Here is a 14,188-nt window from a genome sequence, read left to right as displayed (position 1 = left end):
AATGGCTTCATTTTTGGTGAGCCACCTTGGAGGTCCGCAAAGCTGTTTATCAGCGATGGAGCCGCGTCGAGTTCAGGTGAGGAGGTGATCCGTCATTCTTTTCTTCTGTAGCTGTTGGTGTCAAGCTCAGAGATGTTCTGCTATCTTTCAGTTTTGTCGTGTCGGTCCTTACGTGACTTGTACTTTATTCTTGTGATATAAATGAAACACGTATTACCATTAAAAAAACTAGTCAATTTTAATGAGATGACATAGAATTAAATGACGAAAATGAGGGTTGAGTATCATATTCTATATTAATATGTGTCTTGCATGATAATAAATAAGACCTTCCCCTACGACCATGCACATTTAAATTAGGATGGTACTCCCCACTACGAGCAGCTATAATGCACATACTTATAGGCCTCGTAAAATCGTAAAAAGTAAAAAAAAAAAGGCCGGAACTGCTGATTAGATGTGTCGTGCTGTACAGCTCGGATAAGGACAGATGCCAGACGGGCCGGGCAGGCTCAGACTCGACATGCAACCGCCACGTGCCAGCCATGCGTGCGTTTCGTGCCCTCACCCCGCACGACCCCGCAGATATCGCGAAGCCGACGCAAACGCTCACGATTCCCGTTCGGAATCCCAACGGGCCAAGCGGTAAAACCGCGCCGTAATATAATTGGAAACATATCGATGGCCTTCCCTTCCCACCGCGCGGCAGCCGTCGTAATCTTAGGGGGTGTTTGGTTCAGGGACTTTTTAGTCTTAGAGACTAGAAAAAGCCCCTAAAAAAGCCCCTAAAAAGTCCCTAGGAATCAAACGGGTGGCACTTTTTCTACAGGGACTAGAAAAAGACTCTACTGAAGAGTCTTTTTTATTACTCCGTGGGACTAGAAAAAGTCCTAGCACTTCTGGACCAAACACCCCTTAATCTTCCTTCTGCTTCGCCTTTCTGTTTCCTGATTCTTTTCCAATCCGGTCTCCTGCCTCCCCACGCGTTCTTAGCTAGCGCCCAACGCCTACAAGTAGAAGGGCCGCGCCCGGCCTCCGTCGCACAACCAGCTTTTCTCTCTCTCTGTTTCGTGCTCTCCAGCCCTTGTCCTCCTCTGCTTTGCGTTGGGGTTTTTCTAGGGTTTCTCTGAGGCGAGTTCTTGGCGAGTTCGTGTTCTTGGGTGCAGGAGGTTGCAGATTCTTATCTCGAGGAGAGGAGTTGGGCGTGCAAAGAGTCGATCTCCGTCCCTTCGTCGCCGGAGCAGACGGCCGTCAGGTACTTTCGATCTGTTCTTTTCTAGAGCTATGGTCGTATGGTTGTCTTTCATGATCTTGCTGCTATTCGAAATCAGTGCGTGTGTTTGTTGTGCTCGTGCTCTATTTTTGTTTGCGAGCTTGAAGGAGTAGTGGTCCAAGATTGTTGAAGGAATTCCTAGTCGATTTAGTCCTATTTGTGCTGGGTAAATAGATTTCCGCTTAGGGATTCGGCTGGGGTGGCCGTCTGAGAACTGGAATTGATCACATTGTGGGCAAACAGATCCCAATTTTTGTAGATGTATTAGATGTAGAAATAAGCCCCGACTGTTGGATACAGATGTATTGATTGTGCATGGGAAGGCGACGAATACAGTAGATGGGATATGATTTATGGCACACGTCTGTGATATTTTGGATGGTGATCAAAATCAACCAAACAAACTATCCCACAGAAGATGGAAAACCAACCATACCCGCGTACCCAACGAGGGCATTGGTTTGGTTCCTCCCATGCGCAGCTGCATACGCATGCTGCTTTGTGCTGCCTCATTTGTTGGAAATTGATCCAATTTAACGGGGCAGAATCGGATGGGGTGGCGCATAGAAGGAAACTAACCCTAGAAATAGGAACGCAAAGAAGGAATCAAAGTGTAAATTCAAAAGGATAATATATGTGGTGCCATGCATGCATTACTTCATGTTGATTAGCTTAATTTGCCATTGATCTGGTGAAACATGAATTCAAAATATTTAGTAGGACCATGGCTCAGCCGAACCTATGCTTGACGTCGATATGTGCATGCCAGTCCATGCTGTTCAAGAAGGCTAAAACTTCTAGACAAGGAACTAAACTGAGAAATTTGAATGTTAACTAGCCCTGAATCCAAAGAGCAGTACTAGATCTAACTGGCCATGGGTTCGGATGGACCATGGTCTTGAACCTCTCCTCTCAACATGAATTACTTCTAATTAATGTCTTATGCTCTATGAGTAGACGTTATATTTTATTTGGGAAGGAAAATAGTAGGGTGAAACCCCAATGCAATTTTTATAAATAATTAAAAAAAATATTCATTACAAGGTTTGAGAAAAGCCAAAAAATGAAATGAAAAAGGCCTAAAACCATCTCTTCTTGATCCTTGTCTAAATTTAGCTCATTGAAAAAATCCTTCTACTTAAATAGAGTTTGATCACCATGCTTGAAAATTTTGTTGTTCCGCGTGATCCAAATAGCCCAAGCAGCTAAAATTATGGTTTCCATAAATGAAGGCACATTCAGTTCGTCCATTATATTTGCAAAAGTTTTGGAGAGCACTTATGGTTGGACATTGATGTGTAGATATTGTATTGAGAGCAATTCTTCCATATCCTCTAAATTTGCCATGCAACTGAGATTGGCATTAGTAAGGAAGTAAAATCTGCCGTAGAAATTCATTGTTTTGCTAGGATAATCTTTCCATTCTTGACCATAAAACTCTCTTTGCATCACTTGAATCAAAACTCAAGGTGCTTTGCATGTAATTCGTTGTCATATTGTGCCCTACGGGAGGCTAGGTTTATGGCAACAGTCGGTGGCGTGGCAACTATAGGTTGGTTCGTAGTTGTGAAGTAGCGGGTGGGGTCATAAAAACAAGAGTAAGGTGTCAAATCGATGATAAGGGTGAATGCATAGGTAGTTAATTGTGCTTCTAAAGGAGGGTGTAGAAAGGAGGCACTTGTGAAACTGATTTGCTAGCTTGGAGGGGCCTTAGGGAAATATATGTGTACCCTTCCCAGCCATGAGAACCTTACATACATTGGTAGCAAAACTAAAAACCAAATTATTATTGGATGAAAATAGAATCTACTTTTAATATTTTTGTTCTATGGACAATGACATTCCTTTTGTAATAAAGTACATAAATTGTAAATTCAATTTGGATGGCATTATTTTGAATAAATTTAAATATTAAATCTCCAGCATGAGTAGGGCTTTCTAAAATTTGTCAGATATAAACTAAAGGGTTGGTTCATATGGATACCATGAAGGGAAAACAATCTACTCCCTCCGTCCCAAAATTCTTGTCTTAGATTTGTTAGATACGGATGTACCTAACACTAAAACGTAACTAGATACATCCGTATTTAGACAAATCTAAGACAAGAATTTTGGGACGGAGGGAGAATGTTCTAAGAATGCAACTTTGGACAATTATGTTCCAAAAAAGTTCTTTGTGTTACTTATTTAATATAAATATATATAATTTGTACTTTCATGTCATCAAATATCTACTTTTTTGCATCGCTAAGCCCCACGCATTTAATAGGGCCAAAATGAATGACTAAAAAGACATTAGATAGAGATCATTCCTCTAGTGTACCCATGACAAGTCATGGTTAGTAGATTAGATAGAGATCATACCTCATGTGTGCACCTAAGACAACTCATGGTTAATAATAGATGAATCCAAGTTGTCAAACTAGGCTCTTGTGAATCACAAACTCCTATTGTGAAAAAGTGCAACTTTTGTGGGGGCTATTGTTATAAAGATTCACAATTTGATATAATGGTGCAAAATGTGTTGATGTGACAAAACTTGGTCGATCTTATATAATGGAGCCCACTTCACCACTTTAACTATGCTGCCATTAGATTGGCACTATTAAAGTGTTCTTTTGTTACAAGTTAGTGTTGTCTTTTGTGGTAAAAGTTAGCTGACAAGTTTCTTCTGTGTTTATAAAGTATATTTTACACATTTTCTTCAATTTTTTATAGTGACTATTCAAAGAAAAATGGGGAGTCGAAGACAACATAGTGTCAACCACTTTGGTCCAATCTTGAGAAAGCCATCCATAGGCAAGGAACCAGGCAAACTCAAGAAAAAGTGCCTTCAACAATTGCAGAGAACTCAACAGTCGTTTAGGGTAGCGTATAACCATGCTAATGAAAGAGGTGATGATAATGTTATCAGAAGACCTCAACAAAATAATGTTGCAACAAAAAAACACCCCAATTTCCTTTTGAGGAGCCTAGCCATGCTAAGGCAGTGTCTCGACAAAATGTCTCGGCACATTCTTCATGGCCAAAGAAAGGTACGAGTTCTCCACGGGAAAATGTTGAGAAGTCCAAACCCTCTTTCTCTAGGACTCTCCAAAAGAATACCCAGAAGGCTAGCCCATCTTGCGCAATGCCTAACAGTGGCATTGATTCTCTGCAAAAGAATGCTACCAAGTGTAGACCCTCTTCCTTTATGTTGAATAATGGTAATACCTCAAGGCCAAACAATGGCATGGGCTCTCCGGCGAAGAATGTGGAGTCTTCCTCAAGGTTAAATAACATTGAAGCTCCTCGGTCAAAGAATAAATCCTCTTACTCAAGGCCAAACGATGAGATGGCTCCTCAGTCAATGAAATCTAGGCCCTTCTCCTCTGGGTCGAATAGTGGGCCTGGTCCTTTGACGAGGAACATAGAGAAGTCTAAGCCATCTTCATTTAGGGATCAATATTCCCCGGTGTTAAGGACGATTCAAATTCCACATTTGGTATTTCAAAGAAAGCATACCCCTCTTTGATGCTTCGTAACTCACGGAATGAAGACCATCGGATGGCGATGGAAGCCTCAAATTCCAACTTAGCTTTGAAGGGTGAAAAAGGCATGGAAGATATCCAGACCAACTTGGAGATCAATTGTGTTTCTTTACCTGGTAAGAACCTTAGCCACCAAACGGTCGAGGCATCATGCATGGTCGATTCAATGGACCGGTGCATTCAACTTGATAGTAGAAAGTGCAAGACTAGCCTTTCGGAGGATGGAAGAACCGATGTGTACAAATCTAAGAGTAAGAGGATGAAGCCGTTATTGGAAGAGAAGTTTGAGAAACGTGGGGTCGCTAGACTGACAAAATCAATGGGCATCTCCACTAAGAACTCTAGCCTCGGGAAGGATGAAAGAACCGTTGATGAAAAGTTTAATAAGATGAAGAGGACTGATAATTATAGTCAAACAAACAAAAGGAGAAGATACGTAGTATCTGACGATGAAGCCGATGATGATGGTGATCAGAATCTCACTGGTGCTAAAACTGGTGCTGCTGGATTGACAACGCAGAAGGATTGTCATCCAGAAGTCTCTAATCTATTTGGTTTAGAATCTTCGAAGCCATATCAGTATTGTTCCCTGCCCATCGATGAACCTATTTGGAGGTAGAACATACACTTTTTTCTCTCCAATTTCATGCATTGCAAATTCTCGTCCCTATATGCTGATATTTTTTGTGTTTTATTATTCAACAGTGGAATCATTAAGTTAGGCAGTGGAAAATTTGTTTCATTGGCTGCACATTTGTCAACTAAATACTGTGAGAAGGTGTGGAAATTGTCACGATCACTTGAGGCGGTGGTTGAAGTAACAAAGCTTTCTAGACTGGAGGCTTGGCCTAAGAGCTTTGAGGCGTCAAGGCCCACTGATGACAACATTGCGTTGTATTTATTGCCCACCGAGATGAGGTGTTTTTATTACCCTTTGCTATTTATTTGCCTTGCAACTTTTGTACCCTTTGGATTCTAACCATTCTTGTTTCTAAACCTAGGCAAGATGCAGACCTGGAACAACTTGTTAAAGAAGTCATGGAGAATGATATGGTCCTACGAGCTATTGTTGGTGAAGCTGAGATGCTGATATTCCCATCTATTCTACTGCCTGAGCAACATCAAAGTATGCATTCTTCTCTTTTCTGGAAACATTCAAGCAAAAGAATATGATTGCTGCACCTGATTTCTAGTTGTATCCCTATCCATATGTAGTCGTACTAACCGTCGTTTAGAAATAATTCAATTCTCCACAACCACTATGTGACCCTTTCCCTACTGTATATATTTGGCTCATGGGTTAAATGGCTTACCATGTTTTATTTTTTTGCTTGCAGCTTTCCAAGGAAAACCCTACCTGTGGGCGGTATTTAAGCGCAGAAAGGACAAGGTTCCCGTGGTGGAAGAGGAACAACATGGCAAAGGACGTTGTGCACAGGAGAAGGGAAAACAGCAGGCTTCACATTTCAGTGTGGGAGAAGGGTTAAACATGGATGATGGAGCTTCTGAGGAAGCGGAGATGCAAGGCATGGAGCAGGAACAAAATCCCACTACGGCAAGTCCAGCAAGAACTCCTACAGCTTCACCCAACACTCCAAGTCCTACAACTTCAGCTCCTACCGCAGCTGCCACAATGTTTGCAAACCACAGACAGGTCCACTCAGGCTTTGCTGCTCCTACAGGGGCATTGTTTGGTTTTGTGGTTCAGCGAACTCTGCGACTCGAGCAACTCATCCAAGAGATGCAACGCGAAGGCGTTGTGATGGTTGCAATGCAAGGGCAGATGATAGGGCCAGGACTTGGCTTGGGCAGGCAGTAGCAACTGGGTTCAGAGAACGTGGACGATATGGCACGGAGCTCATCTGGATGTTTTAGTCCTTGGCTGTTGTCGTCCAAGTGGCTAGGCATGGAAGATGACTGCCTTTGTGTGCACCATCCTCTCTGTGCGTGTTTGCAGGAATCCCCCTCATAAGGTTCAGGCTTTTGCATCCTGGTATTCTAGTAACTTGTTACGATCACACGGGCGCGAGGCTGATCATAGGGTGTAACTGAGGCGTGTACATAGACAACGGAGCAAACACTCGGCTTATGTATTTCTCATAAAAATATATTATGTTGTGCCAATGTTTATTTATTTTAAACACAATGCATTGACGTGTTAATTTTAAATATATTATACAATAACAAACGGATATTATAGATGTGTAAAAAAAATAATATTATAGTCCATATGATTACATGGCTTTCATTTCATAAATTACGGTGCCCGTTGAATCAAATATAAATATTATGTATATTACTTCATAATAAAATCTTAAATCATCCAAATCAAATGAATTTGAATGCAACAGTATCAATCGTGCATGTACATGATAACTACAGTTGTTTGAAGAAACAAGCCTATTTGAAAGAAAAAAATCACTATAACTTGTTCGAAGAAACAAGCCTATTTGAAAGAGAAAAAGAACACTATAACTTATGTGATATGTGAGTGTCCAATCTTATAGAAGCGATGCACGTCATCGATCGGGAGATAGTGATACATGAATGAATTGTGCACTCTCTCGCACACACATATAAATCTCCTTTCTCCATGGGCATCTCCATCATACACATGCACTCCATCTATTTCTCTCCCTCCTTCAAGGTTAAAAATCGTCTCTCTACCTCGTCCTATAAGTCTCTCTCACAAAAATACACACCCTCTCTTTGTTGAACATGCCCACCCCTTTAATTCCGCTCACCCACCGCCACTCATGTCTTTCAAATAAGCCTTTTATGTATTCTTAAGTTATAGCTCGAACTGTTAGGATGAACCCTTTTTGAATATTTGAATAAAGAGATGCCCGAATCTTCGGGCAGCGGATACACTCATGGCACATCCTTTCTCTCTCTTCAAAAGCGTCGAGCATACATCTTACAATACAACGCTAGAACGACTTTAAGCATCGCAATGTTAAACGGGGGGTTACGACCGGAGCCGAACCCACTAGAAGCCAAGGTACTCCATGGAGTCCTCGGCAAAACATCCTCGATATTTCATGTATATGCATCAATATTGACTTGTGTCTTTGATCAATAGCCGGGTTGCGCGGCTCATGTGCTTACCCCTTACGTTTCCGCTTTGTTCGACTAATGGTGTAAAGGAAGCACCATTGTGATTGTTACTTCTGGTTTAACCGGTCAAGTATCTCACATGGAGAAAGTCGAAAGTTGACTGTCACAACACGCGTAAATTGGTCGTCAAACCGTAGGCAGTGTTGAACTAAATATGATATAGACCGAACCCCGTTGGTGAGATCCGATCTGTTGTTGTAGCCCGATCTTTCACGACACTCCTCCTTAAGCAGTAGTAACCTCTCGCCCGCGCACGAGGTGTACACGAAGTAGAGGGTTTGAACCTTGCGGCTCAACACGAGAAAACCAATCTAGACGACGGTACTCACGCACAAAACAATTTTCACGAAGAGAAATCGCAACACAGGGGTTTTGTAAAGCTTCCTCCAAAACTTATGGATTTTTACACAGCTTTCCCCAAAACTCGAAATGGGTATTTACCCTAAAAACACATCGTGTCTATTCATCAAATATAACTTGTTTTACATGGCGCACATGTATGACCTTATATAGTGGTCGACCCATCTAACTTGCGTGGCAAATTCAACACACACTAGTAGAAAAGAGGGCTTTGGTTCAGGCCGGGTCAGCCCATTAGTCCCAGTTCAGTCCAGAACCGGGACCCATGGGGGCACTGGTCCCGGTTCGTGAGGCCAGGGGCCTGCCGGGCCTCGTGGGGGCATTGGTCCCGGTTCGTCTGGCTCCTTTGGTCCCGGTTGATGGGATGAACCGGGACCAATGGGCCTCGCTCCTGGCCCACCACCATTGGTCCCGGTTGGTGGCTTGAACCGGGACCACAGGCTGCCCTTTAGTCCCGGTTCATGCCACGAACCGGGACCAATGAGGTGCCTATACATACCCCTCGTCCGCGAGCAGAGCACTGCAGTGCTCTGTTTTTCTCTGGCCGGCGAGGGGAGGGCTTTGTGGTGCTCTACCTCACCTCCTATGCACATGAGGTGTTCGATGAAATGCCCGAGCCACACTAGTTAAGCTTTCTCGTCTCGAAGCTCGACCTCAAAGCTCCATTTTCCTCGAGATTTGTCTAGGTTTAGCGGCCCATCACGTCCCATTCCCGTCTTCACCGCCGTCGATCGCCCGCGCCGATCTCCTCGCCGGCACCACCGTGGTGAGCCCCTTGTTCTTATCTTCTTTCTGAAAGAAAAAAAATCTTACTTTAGATAGATACTTGTCTAATTTTCTTACTATTTTATTGCTTGTTATTATATAGTGCGATGGTTTTGGTATCCACCCCCGTCGGCCCTCGTCCTGTCCATGATTTGGATGTGGTATATATTATCTTTATAACTATTGGTTCATTTATTATTTATGAAAATTATGCCGACCAACGTGACATAGATTTTATTTATCTAGGAGGAATGTGAACCGGAAATTCCAACCGACCCTATTGTCGAGAGGTTAAATTTAGTTGAAGAAGAAAACAATTTCTTGAAGGAAAAAATAAAAAAAATTGAGGAGGAGAAGATGATATTGGAGTTGCATGTTGCGGATGTCGTCGATGATCACAAGATCAAGATGGATGCAATGCGCTTGAAGATTAGAAAGATTAGAAAATATGCCATTCATACCGAGGCTTGGTATCATTATGCCGTTGGATCAATTGTTACCTTGGTTGCGATTATGATCGCATTTGTTTTCGCATTGAAATGTTTTACATAGTTTCAATGTATGGTTTAATTAATTAGATGCTCTGGAGAGCTATATGTTGTTAGATGAGAACTATGTATGTACTTTGGTTTTAATGTGATGATGAACTTCTATTAATTTGGTCACTTAATTATCTATTCATGATGTTCTGTAATGGTTTTTGACACACTTAATTATATATAATGCACGCAGATGAACCGGCAATGGATGTACGGTGACAGACACACCTCCGAGTACATTAAGGGCGTGCATGATTTTCTCGAAGTGGCTGAGGCAAACAAGCAGAATGGTTTTATGTGTTGTCCATGCCCTAAATGTGGGAATACGAAGTCTTACTCTGACCGGAAAATCCTTCACACCCACCTGCTTTACAAGGGTTTCATGCCACACTATAATGTTTGGACGAGGCACGGAGAAATAGGGGTTATGATGGAAGACGGCGAAGAAGAAGAGGACGATGACAACTATGTGCCCCCTGAATACGGTGATGCTGCAACGGGGGAAGCTGCTGAAGATCAAGAGGAACCAGACGATGTGCCCAATGATGCTGTAACGGGGGAAGCTGCTGAAGATCAAGAGGAACCAGTGCCCGATGATGATGATCTCCGCCGGGTCATTGTCGATGCAAGGACGCAATGCGAAAGTCAAAAGGAGAAGCTGAAGTTCGATCGCATGTTAGAGGATCACAAAAAAGGGTTGTACCCCAATTGCGAAGATGGCAACACAAAGCTCGGTACCGTACTGGAATTGCTGCAGTGGAAGGCAAAGAATGCTGTGCGTGACAAAGGATTTGAGAAGCTATTGAAAATATTGAAGAAGAAGCTTCCAAAGGATAACGAATTGCCCGACAGTACATACGCAACAAAGAAGGTCGTATGCCCTCTAGGATTGGAGGTGCAGAAGATACATGCATGCCCTAATGACTGCATCCTCTACCGCGGTGCGTACAAGGATCTGAACGCATGCCCGGTATGCGGTGCATTGCGGTATAAGATCAGACGAGATGACCCTGGTGATGTCGACGGCGAGCCCCCAGGAAGAGGGTTCCTGCGAAGGTGATGTGGTATGCTCCTATAATACCACGGTTGAAACGTCTGTTCAGAAACGAAGAGCATGCAAAGTTGATGCGATGGCACAGTGAGGACCGTAAGAAAGACGGGAAGTTGAGAGCACCCGCTGACGGGTCGCAGTGGAGAAAAATCGAGAGAAAGTACTGGGCTGAGTTTGCAGGTGACCCAAGGAACGTATGGTTTGGTTTAAGCGCGGATGGCATTCATCCTTTCGGGGAGCAGAGCAGCAATCACAGCACCTGGCCCGTGACTCTATGTATGTATAACCTTCCTCCTTGGATGTGCATGAAGCGGAAGTTCATTATGATGCCAGTTCTCATCCAAGGCCCTAAGCAACCCGGCAACGACATTGATGTGTACCTAAGGCCATTAGTTGAAGAACTTTTACAGCTGTGGAATGGAAACGGTGTACGTACGTGGGATGAGCACAAACAGGAGGAATTTAACCTGCACGCGTTGCTGTTTGTAACCATCAACGATTGGCCCGCTCTCAGTAACCTTTCAGGACAGACAAACAAGGGATACCACGCATGCACGCACTGTTTAGATGACACTGAAAGTATATACCTGGACAAATGCAGGAAGAATGTGTACCTGGGCCATCGTCGATTTCTTCCGACCAACCATCAATGTCGAAAGAAAGGCAAGCATTTCAAAGGCGAGGCAGATCACCGGAAGAAGCCCGCCATGCGTACCGGTGATCACGTACTTGCTATGGTCAATGATTTACACGTAATCTTTGGAAAGGGTCCCGGCGGACTAGCTGTTCCGAATGACGCTGAGGGACACGCACCCATGTGGAAGAAGAAATCTATATTTTGGGACCTACCCTACTGGAAAGACCTAGAGGTCCGCTCTTCAATCGACGTGATGCACGTGACGAAGAACCTTTGCGTGAACCTGCTAGGCTTCTTGGGCGTGTATGGGAAGACAAAAGATACACCTGAGGCACGGGAGGACCTGCAACGTTTGCACGAAAAAGACGGCATGCCTCCGAAGCAGTATGAAGGTCCTGCCAGCTACGCTCTTACGAAAGAAGAGAAAGAAATCTTCTTTGAATGCCTGCTCAGTATGAAGGTCCCGACTGGCTTCTCGTCGAATATAAAGGGAATAATAAATATGCCAGAGAAAAAGTTCCAGAACCTAAAGTCTCATGACTGCCACGTGATTATGACGCAACTGCTTCCGGTTGCATTGAGGGGGCTTCTACCAGAAAACGTCCGATTAGCCATTGTGAAGCTATGTGCATTCCTCAATGCAATCTCTCAGAAGGTGATCGATCCAGAAATCATACCAAGGCTAAGGAGTGATGTGGCGCAATGTCTTGTCAGTTTCGAGCTGGTGTTCCCACCATCCTTCTTCAATATCATGACGCACGTCCTAGTTCATCTAGTCGACGAGATTGTCATTCTGGGGCCCGTATTTCTACACAATATGTTCCCCTTTGAGAGGTTCATGGGAGTCCTAAAGAAATATGTCCGTAACCGCGCTAGGCCAGAAGGAAGCATCTCCATGGGCCATCAAACAGAGGATGTCATTGGGTTTTGTGTTGACTTCATTCCTGGCCTTAAGAAGATAGGTCTCCCTAAATCGCGGTATGAGGGGAGACTGACTGGAAAAGGCACGCTAGGAGCGGACTCAATAATATGCAGGGACGGGCATTCTTGGTCTCAAGCACACTACACAGTTCTACAGAACTCTACCTTGGTGACCCCGTATGTCGATGAACACAAGAACAGTCTGCGCTCCAAACACCCGGAGCAGTGCGACGACTGGATTACATGTGAACACATCAGGACTTTCAGCAGTTGGTTGGAAACACGTCTCAGAGGTGACAACACTGTTTGTGATGAGCTGTACTCGTTGTCCAGGGGACCATCTTTGACTGTATTGACTTACAAAGGATACGAGATAAATGGGAATACATTTTACACGATCGCCCAAGATCAAAAGAGCACCAACCAAAACAGCGGTGTCCGCTTTGATGCAGCAACCGAGAGGGGAAAGGACACATATTATGGTTACATAGTGGACATATGGGAACTTGACTACGGACATGATTTTAAGGTCCCTTTGTTTAAGTGCAAATGGGTCAATCTGTCAGGAGGCGGGGTACAGGTAGACCCACAGTACGGAATGACAACAGTGGATCTGAAAAATCTTGGGTACACTGACGAACCGTTCGTCCTAGCCAATGATGTGGCACAGGTTATCTATGTGAAGGACATGTCTACCAAACCGAGAAAAAGAAAAGATAAGGAAGCGAATACATCATACGATGAGCCAAAGCGCCACATAGTTCTTTCAGGAAAAAGGGACATCGTGGGAGTGGAGGGCAAGACAGACATGTCTGAAGATTATGAAAAGTTTCATGAAATTCCTCCCTTCAAAGTCAAGGCTGACCCAAGCATCCTGATAAACGATGAAGATTATCCATGGTTACGGCGCAATAAGCAAATGACACAAGCGAAGAAAAGTGAACTTTCTCCCGCAACTATTATGATGATACCATGCCAACTTTGTAACAGACGAGTATGATACCATTGTCCGTTTTGTACACGAAGTGCATCCAGTTTTTGCCGTAACCCTCTCAACTTTCTTGCACATGCTATGTGGATGAAATGATGATACCATGCCAACTTTCAACCTTTTCAGAGTTCATTTGAAATGCTTTTCAATTTCAGGGTCTTATAGCTCAAAATAATCAATAAATGCATGAAAAATAACAAATGAAGTCAGAAAGGGTTGAAAATTGATGATGTGGCTTTGAATGGTGCATTTTGAACACACAAAAAGTCAGGAGTTCAAATAAGTTTTAAAAAATGAAATCCCTTTGTAACAGACGAGTTTCCGTATGAAATCCTGATACTTCGAAAGAGATTGTCCGTTTTGTACACGAAGTGCATCCAGTTTTTGCCGTAACCCTCTCAACTTTCTTGCACATGCTATGTGGATGAAATGATGATACCATGCCAACTTTCAACCTTTTCAGAGTTCATTTGAAATGCTTTTCAATTTTAGGGTCTTATAGCTCAAAATAATCAGTAAATGCATGAAAAATGGTGCATGAAAAATAACAAATAAAATAAATAAGTAATTAGAAACAAAATAATATAAACTTTAATAAAATATATAAGTAGAAACAAAATAAAATAAACTTTAATAACATAAATAAAATTTATGAAACTAAAATTATCAAAGTATTTTCTGTTCAAAACATTATAAGCAACCTCTAGTATTATTGAAACTAAAATTATATAAAATTGATGCAACTAAAATTATCGAAGTATTTTCTGTTCAAAATCATTGAAAGCAAAAAGAATGTTCATAAAGAACTTTTTTGTTAGAAACTTTAATAGCAAAAAGAATTATCATAAAGTAAAATAAATAAGTAATTAGAAACAAAATAAAATAAAATAAATAAGTTTTTTGTTCTAAGTAGAAACAAAACAAAATAAATAAAGCAAAAAAGAAAACAAAAAAATAGGCAAAAAATAAAAAATATGCCAGCTACTGGGCCACCACGGCCTGAA

At 42.6% G+C, this 14,188-nt stretch overlaps 1 protein-coding gene across 1 annotated transcript; it reads left to right on the top strand.

The window, feature by feature from the left end:
- Window positions 1-897: 897 nt before the first annotated feature.
- LOC123169585 (uncharacterized) lies at window positions 898-6,995 on the top strand. Its single transcript, XM_044587447.1, has 5 exons — window positions 898-1,255; window positions 3,992-5,418; window positions 5,509-5,721; window positions 5,805-5,929; window positions 6,141-6,995. The coding sequence occupies exons 2-5, from the start codon at window positions 4,787-4,789 to the stop codon at window positions 6,620-6,622; spliced, it is 1,452 nt and encodes a 483-aa protein (XP_044443382.1). The 5' UTR covers window positions 898-1,255; window positions 3,992-4,786; the 3' UTR covers window positions 6,623-6,995.
- The last annotated feature ends 7,193 nt before the right edge of the window (window positions 6,996-14,188 follow it).

This window comes from Triticum aestivum, chromosome 7D (assembly GCF_018294505.1).
Source record: "Triticum aestivum cultivar Chinese Spring chromosome 7D, IWGSC CS RefSeq v2.1, whole genome shotgun sequence".
Taxonomy (NCBI): domain Eukaryota; kingdom Viridiplantae; phylum Streptophyta; class Magnoliopsida; order Poales; family Poaceae; genus Triticum; species Triticum aestivum.
Note: the sequence above shows the minus strand (reverse complement) of the source record. Positions and strands in the feature narration are given on the sequence as shown.

What these genes read in the sequence shown, in the direction of transcription:
- LOC123169585 (XM_044587447.1), top strand. Translation starts at nt 4,787, where the DNA reads ATGCTTCGTAACTCACGGAATGAAGACCATCGGATGGCGATGGAAGCC. An exon ending in ATCGATGAACCTATTTGGAG is followed by an intron (nt 5,419 to 5,508) that starts GTAGAACATACA and finishes ATTATTCAACAG; the next exon opens with TGGAATCATTAAGTTAGGCA. An exon ending in ACTGCCTGAGCAACATCAAA is followed by an intron (nt 5,930 to 6,140) that starts GTATGCATTCTT and finishes TTTTGCTTGCAG; the next exon opens with CTTTCCAAGGAAAACCCTAC.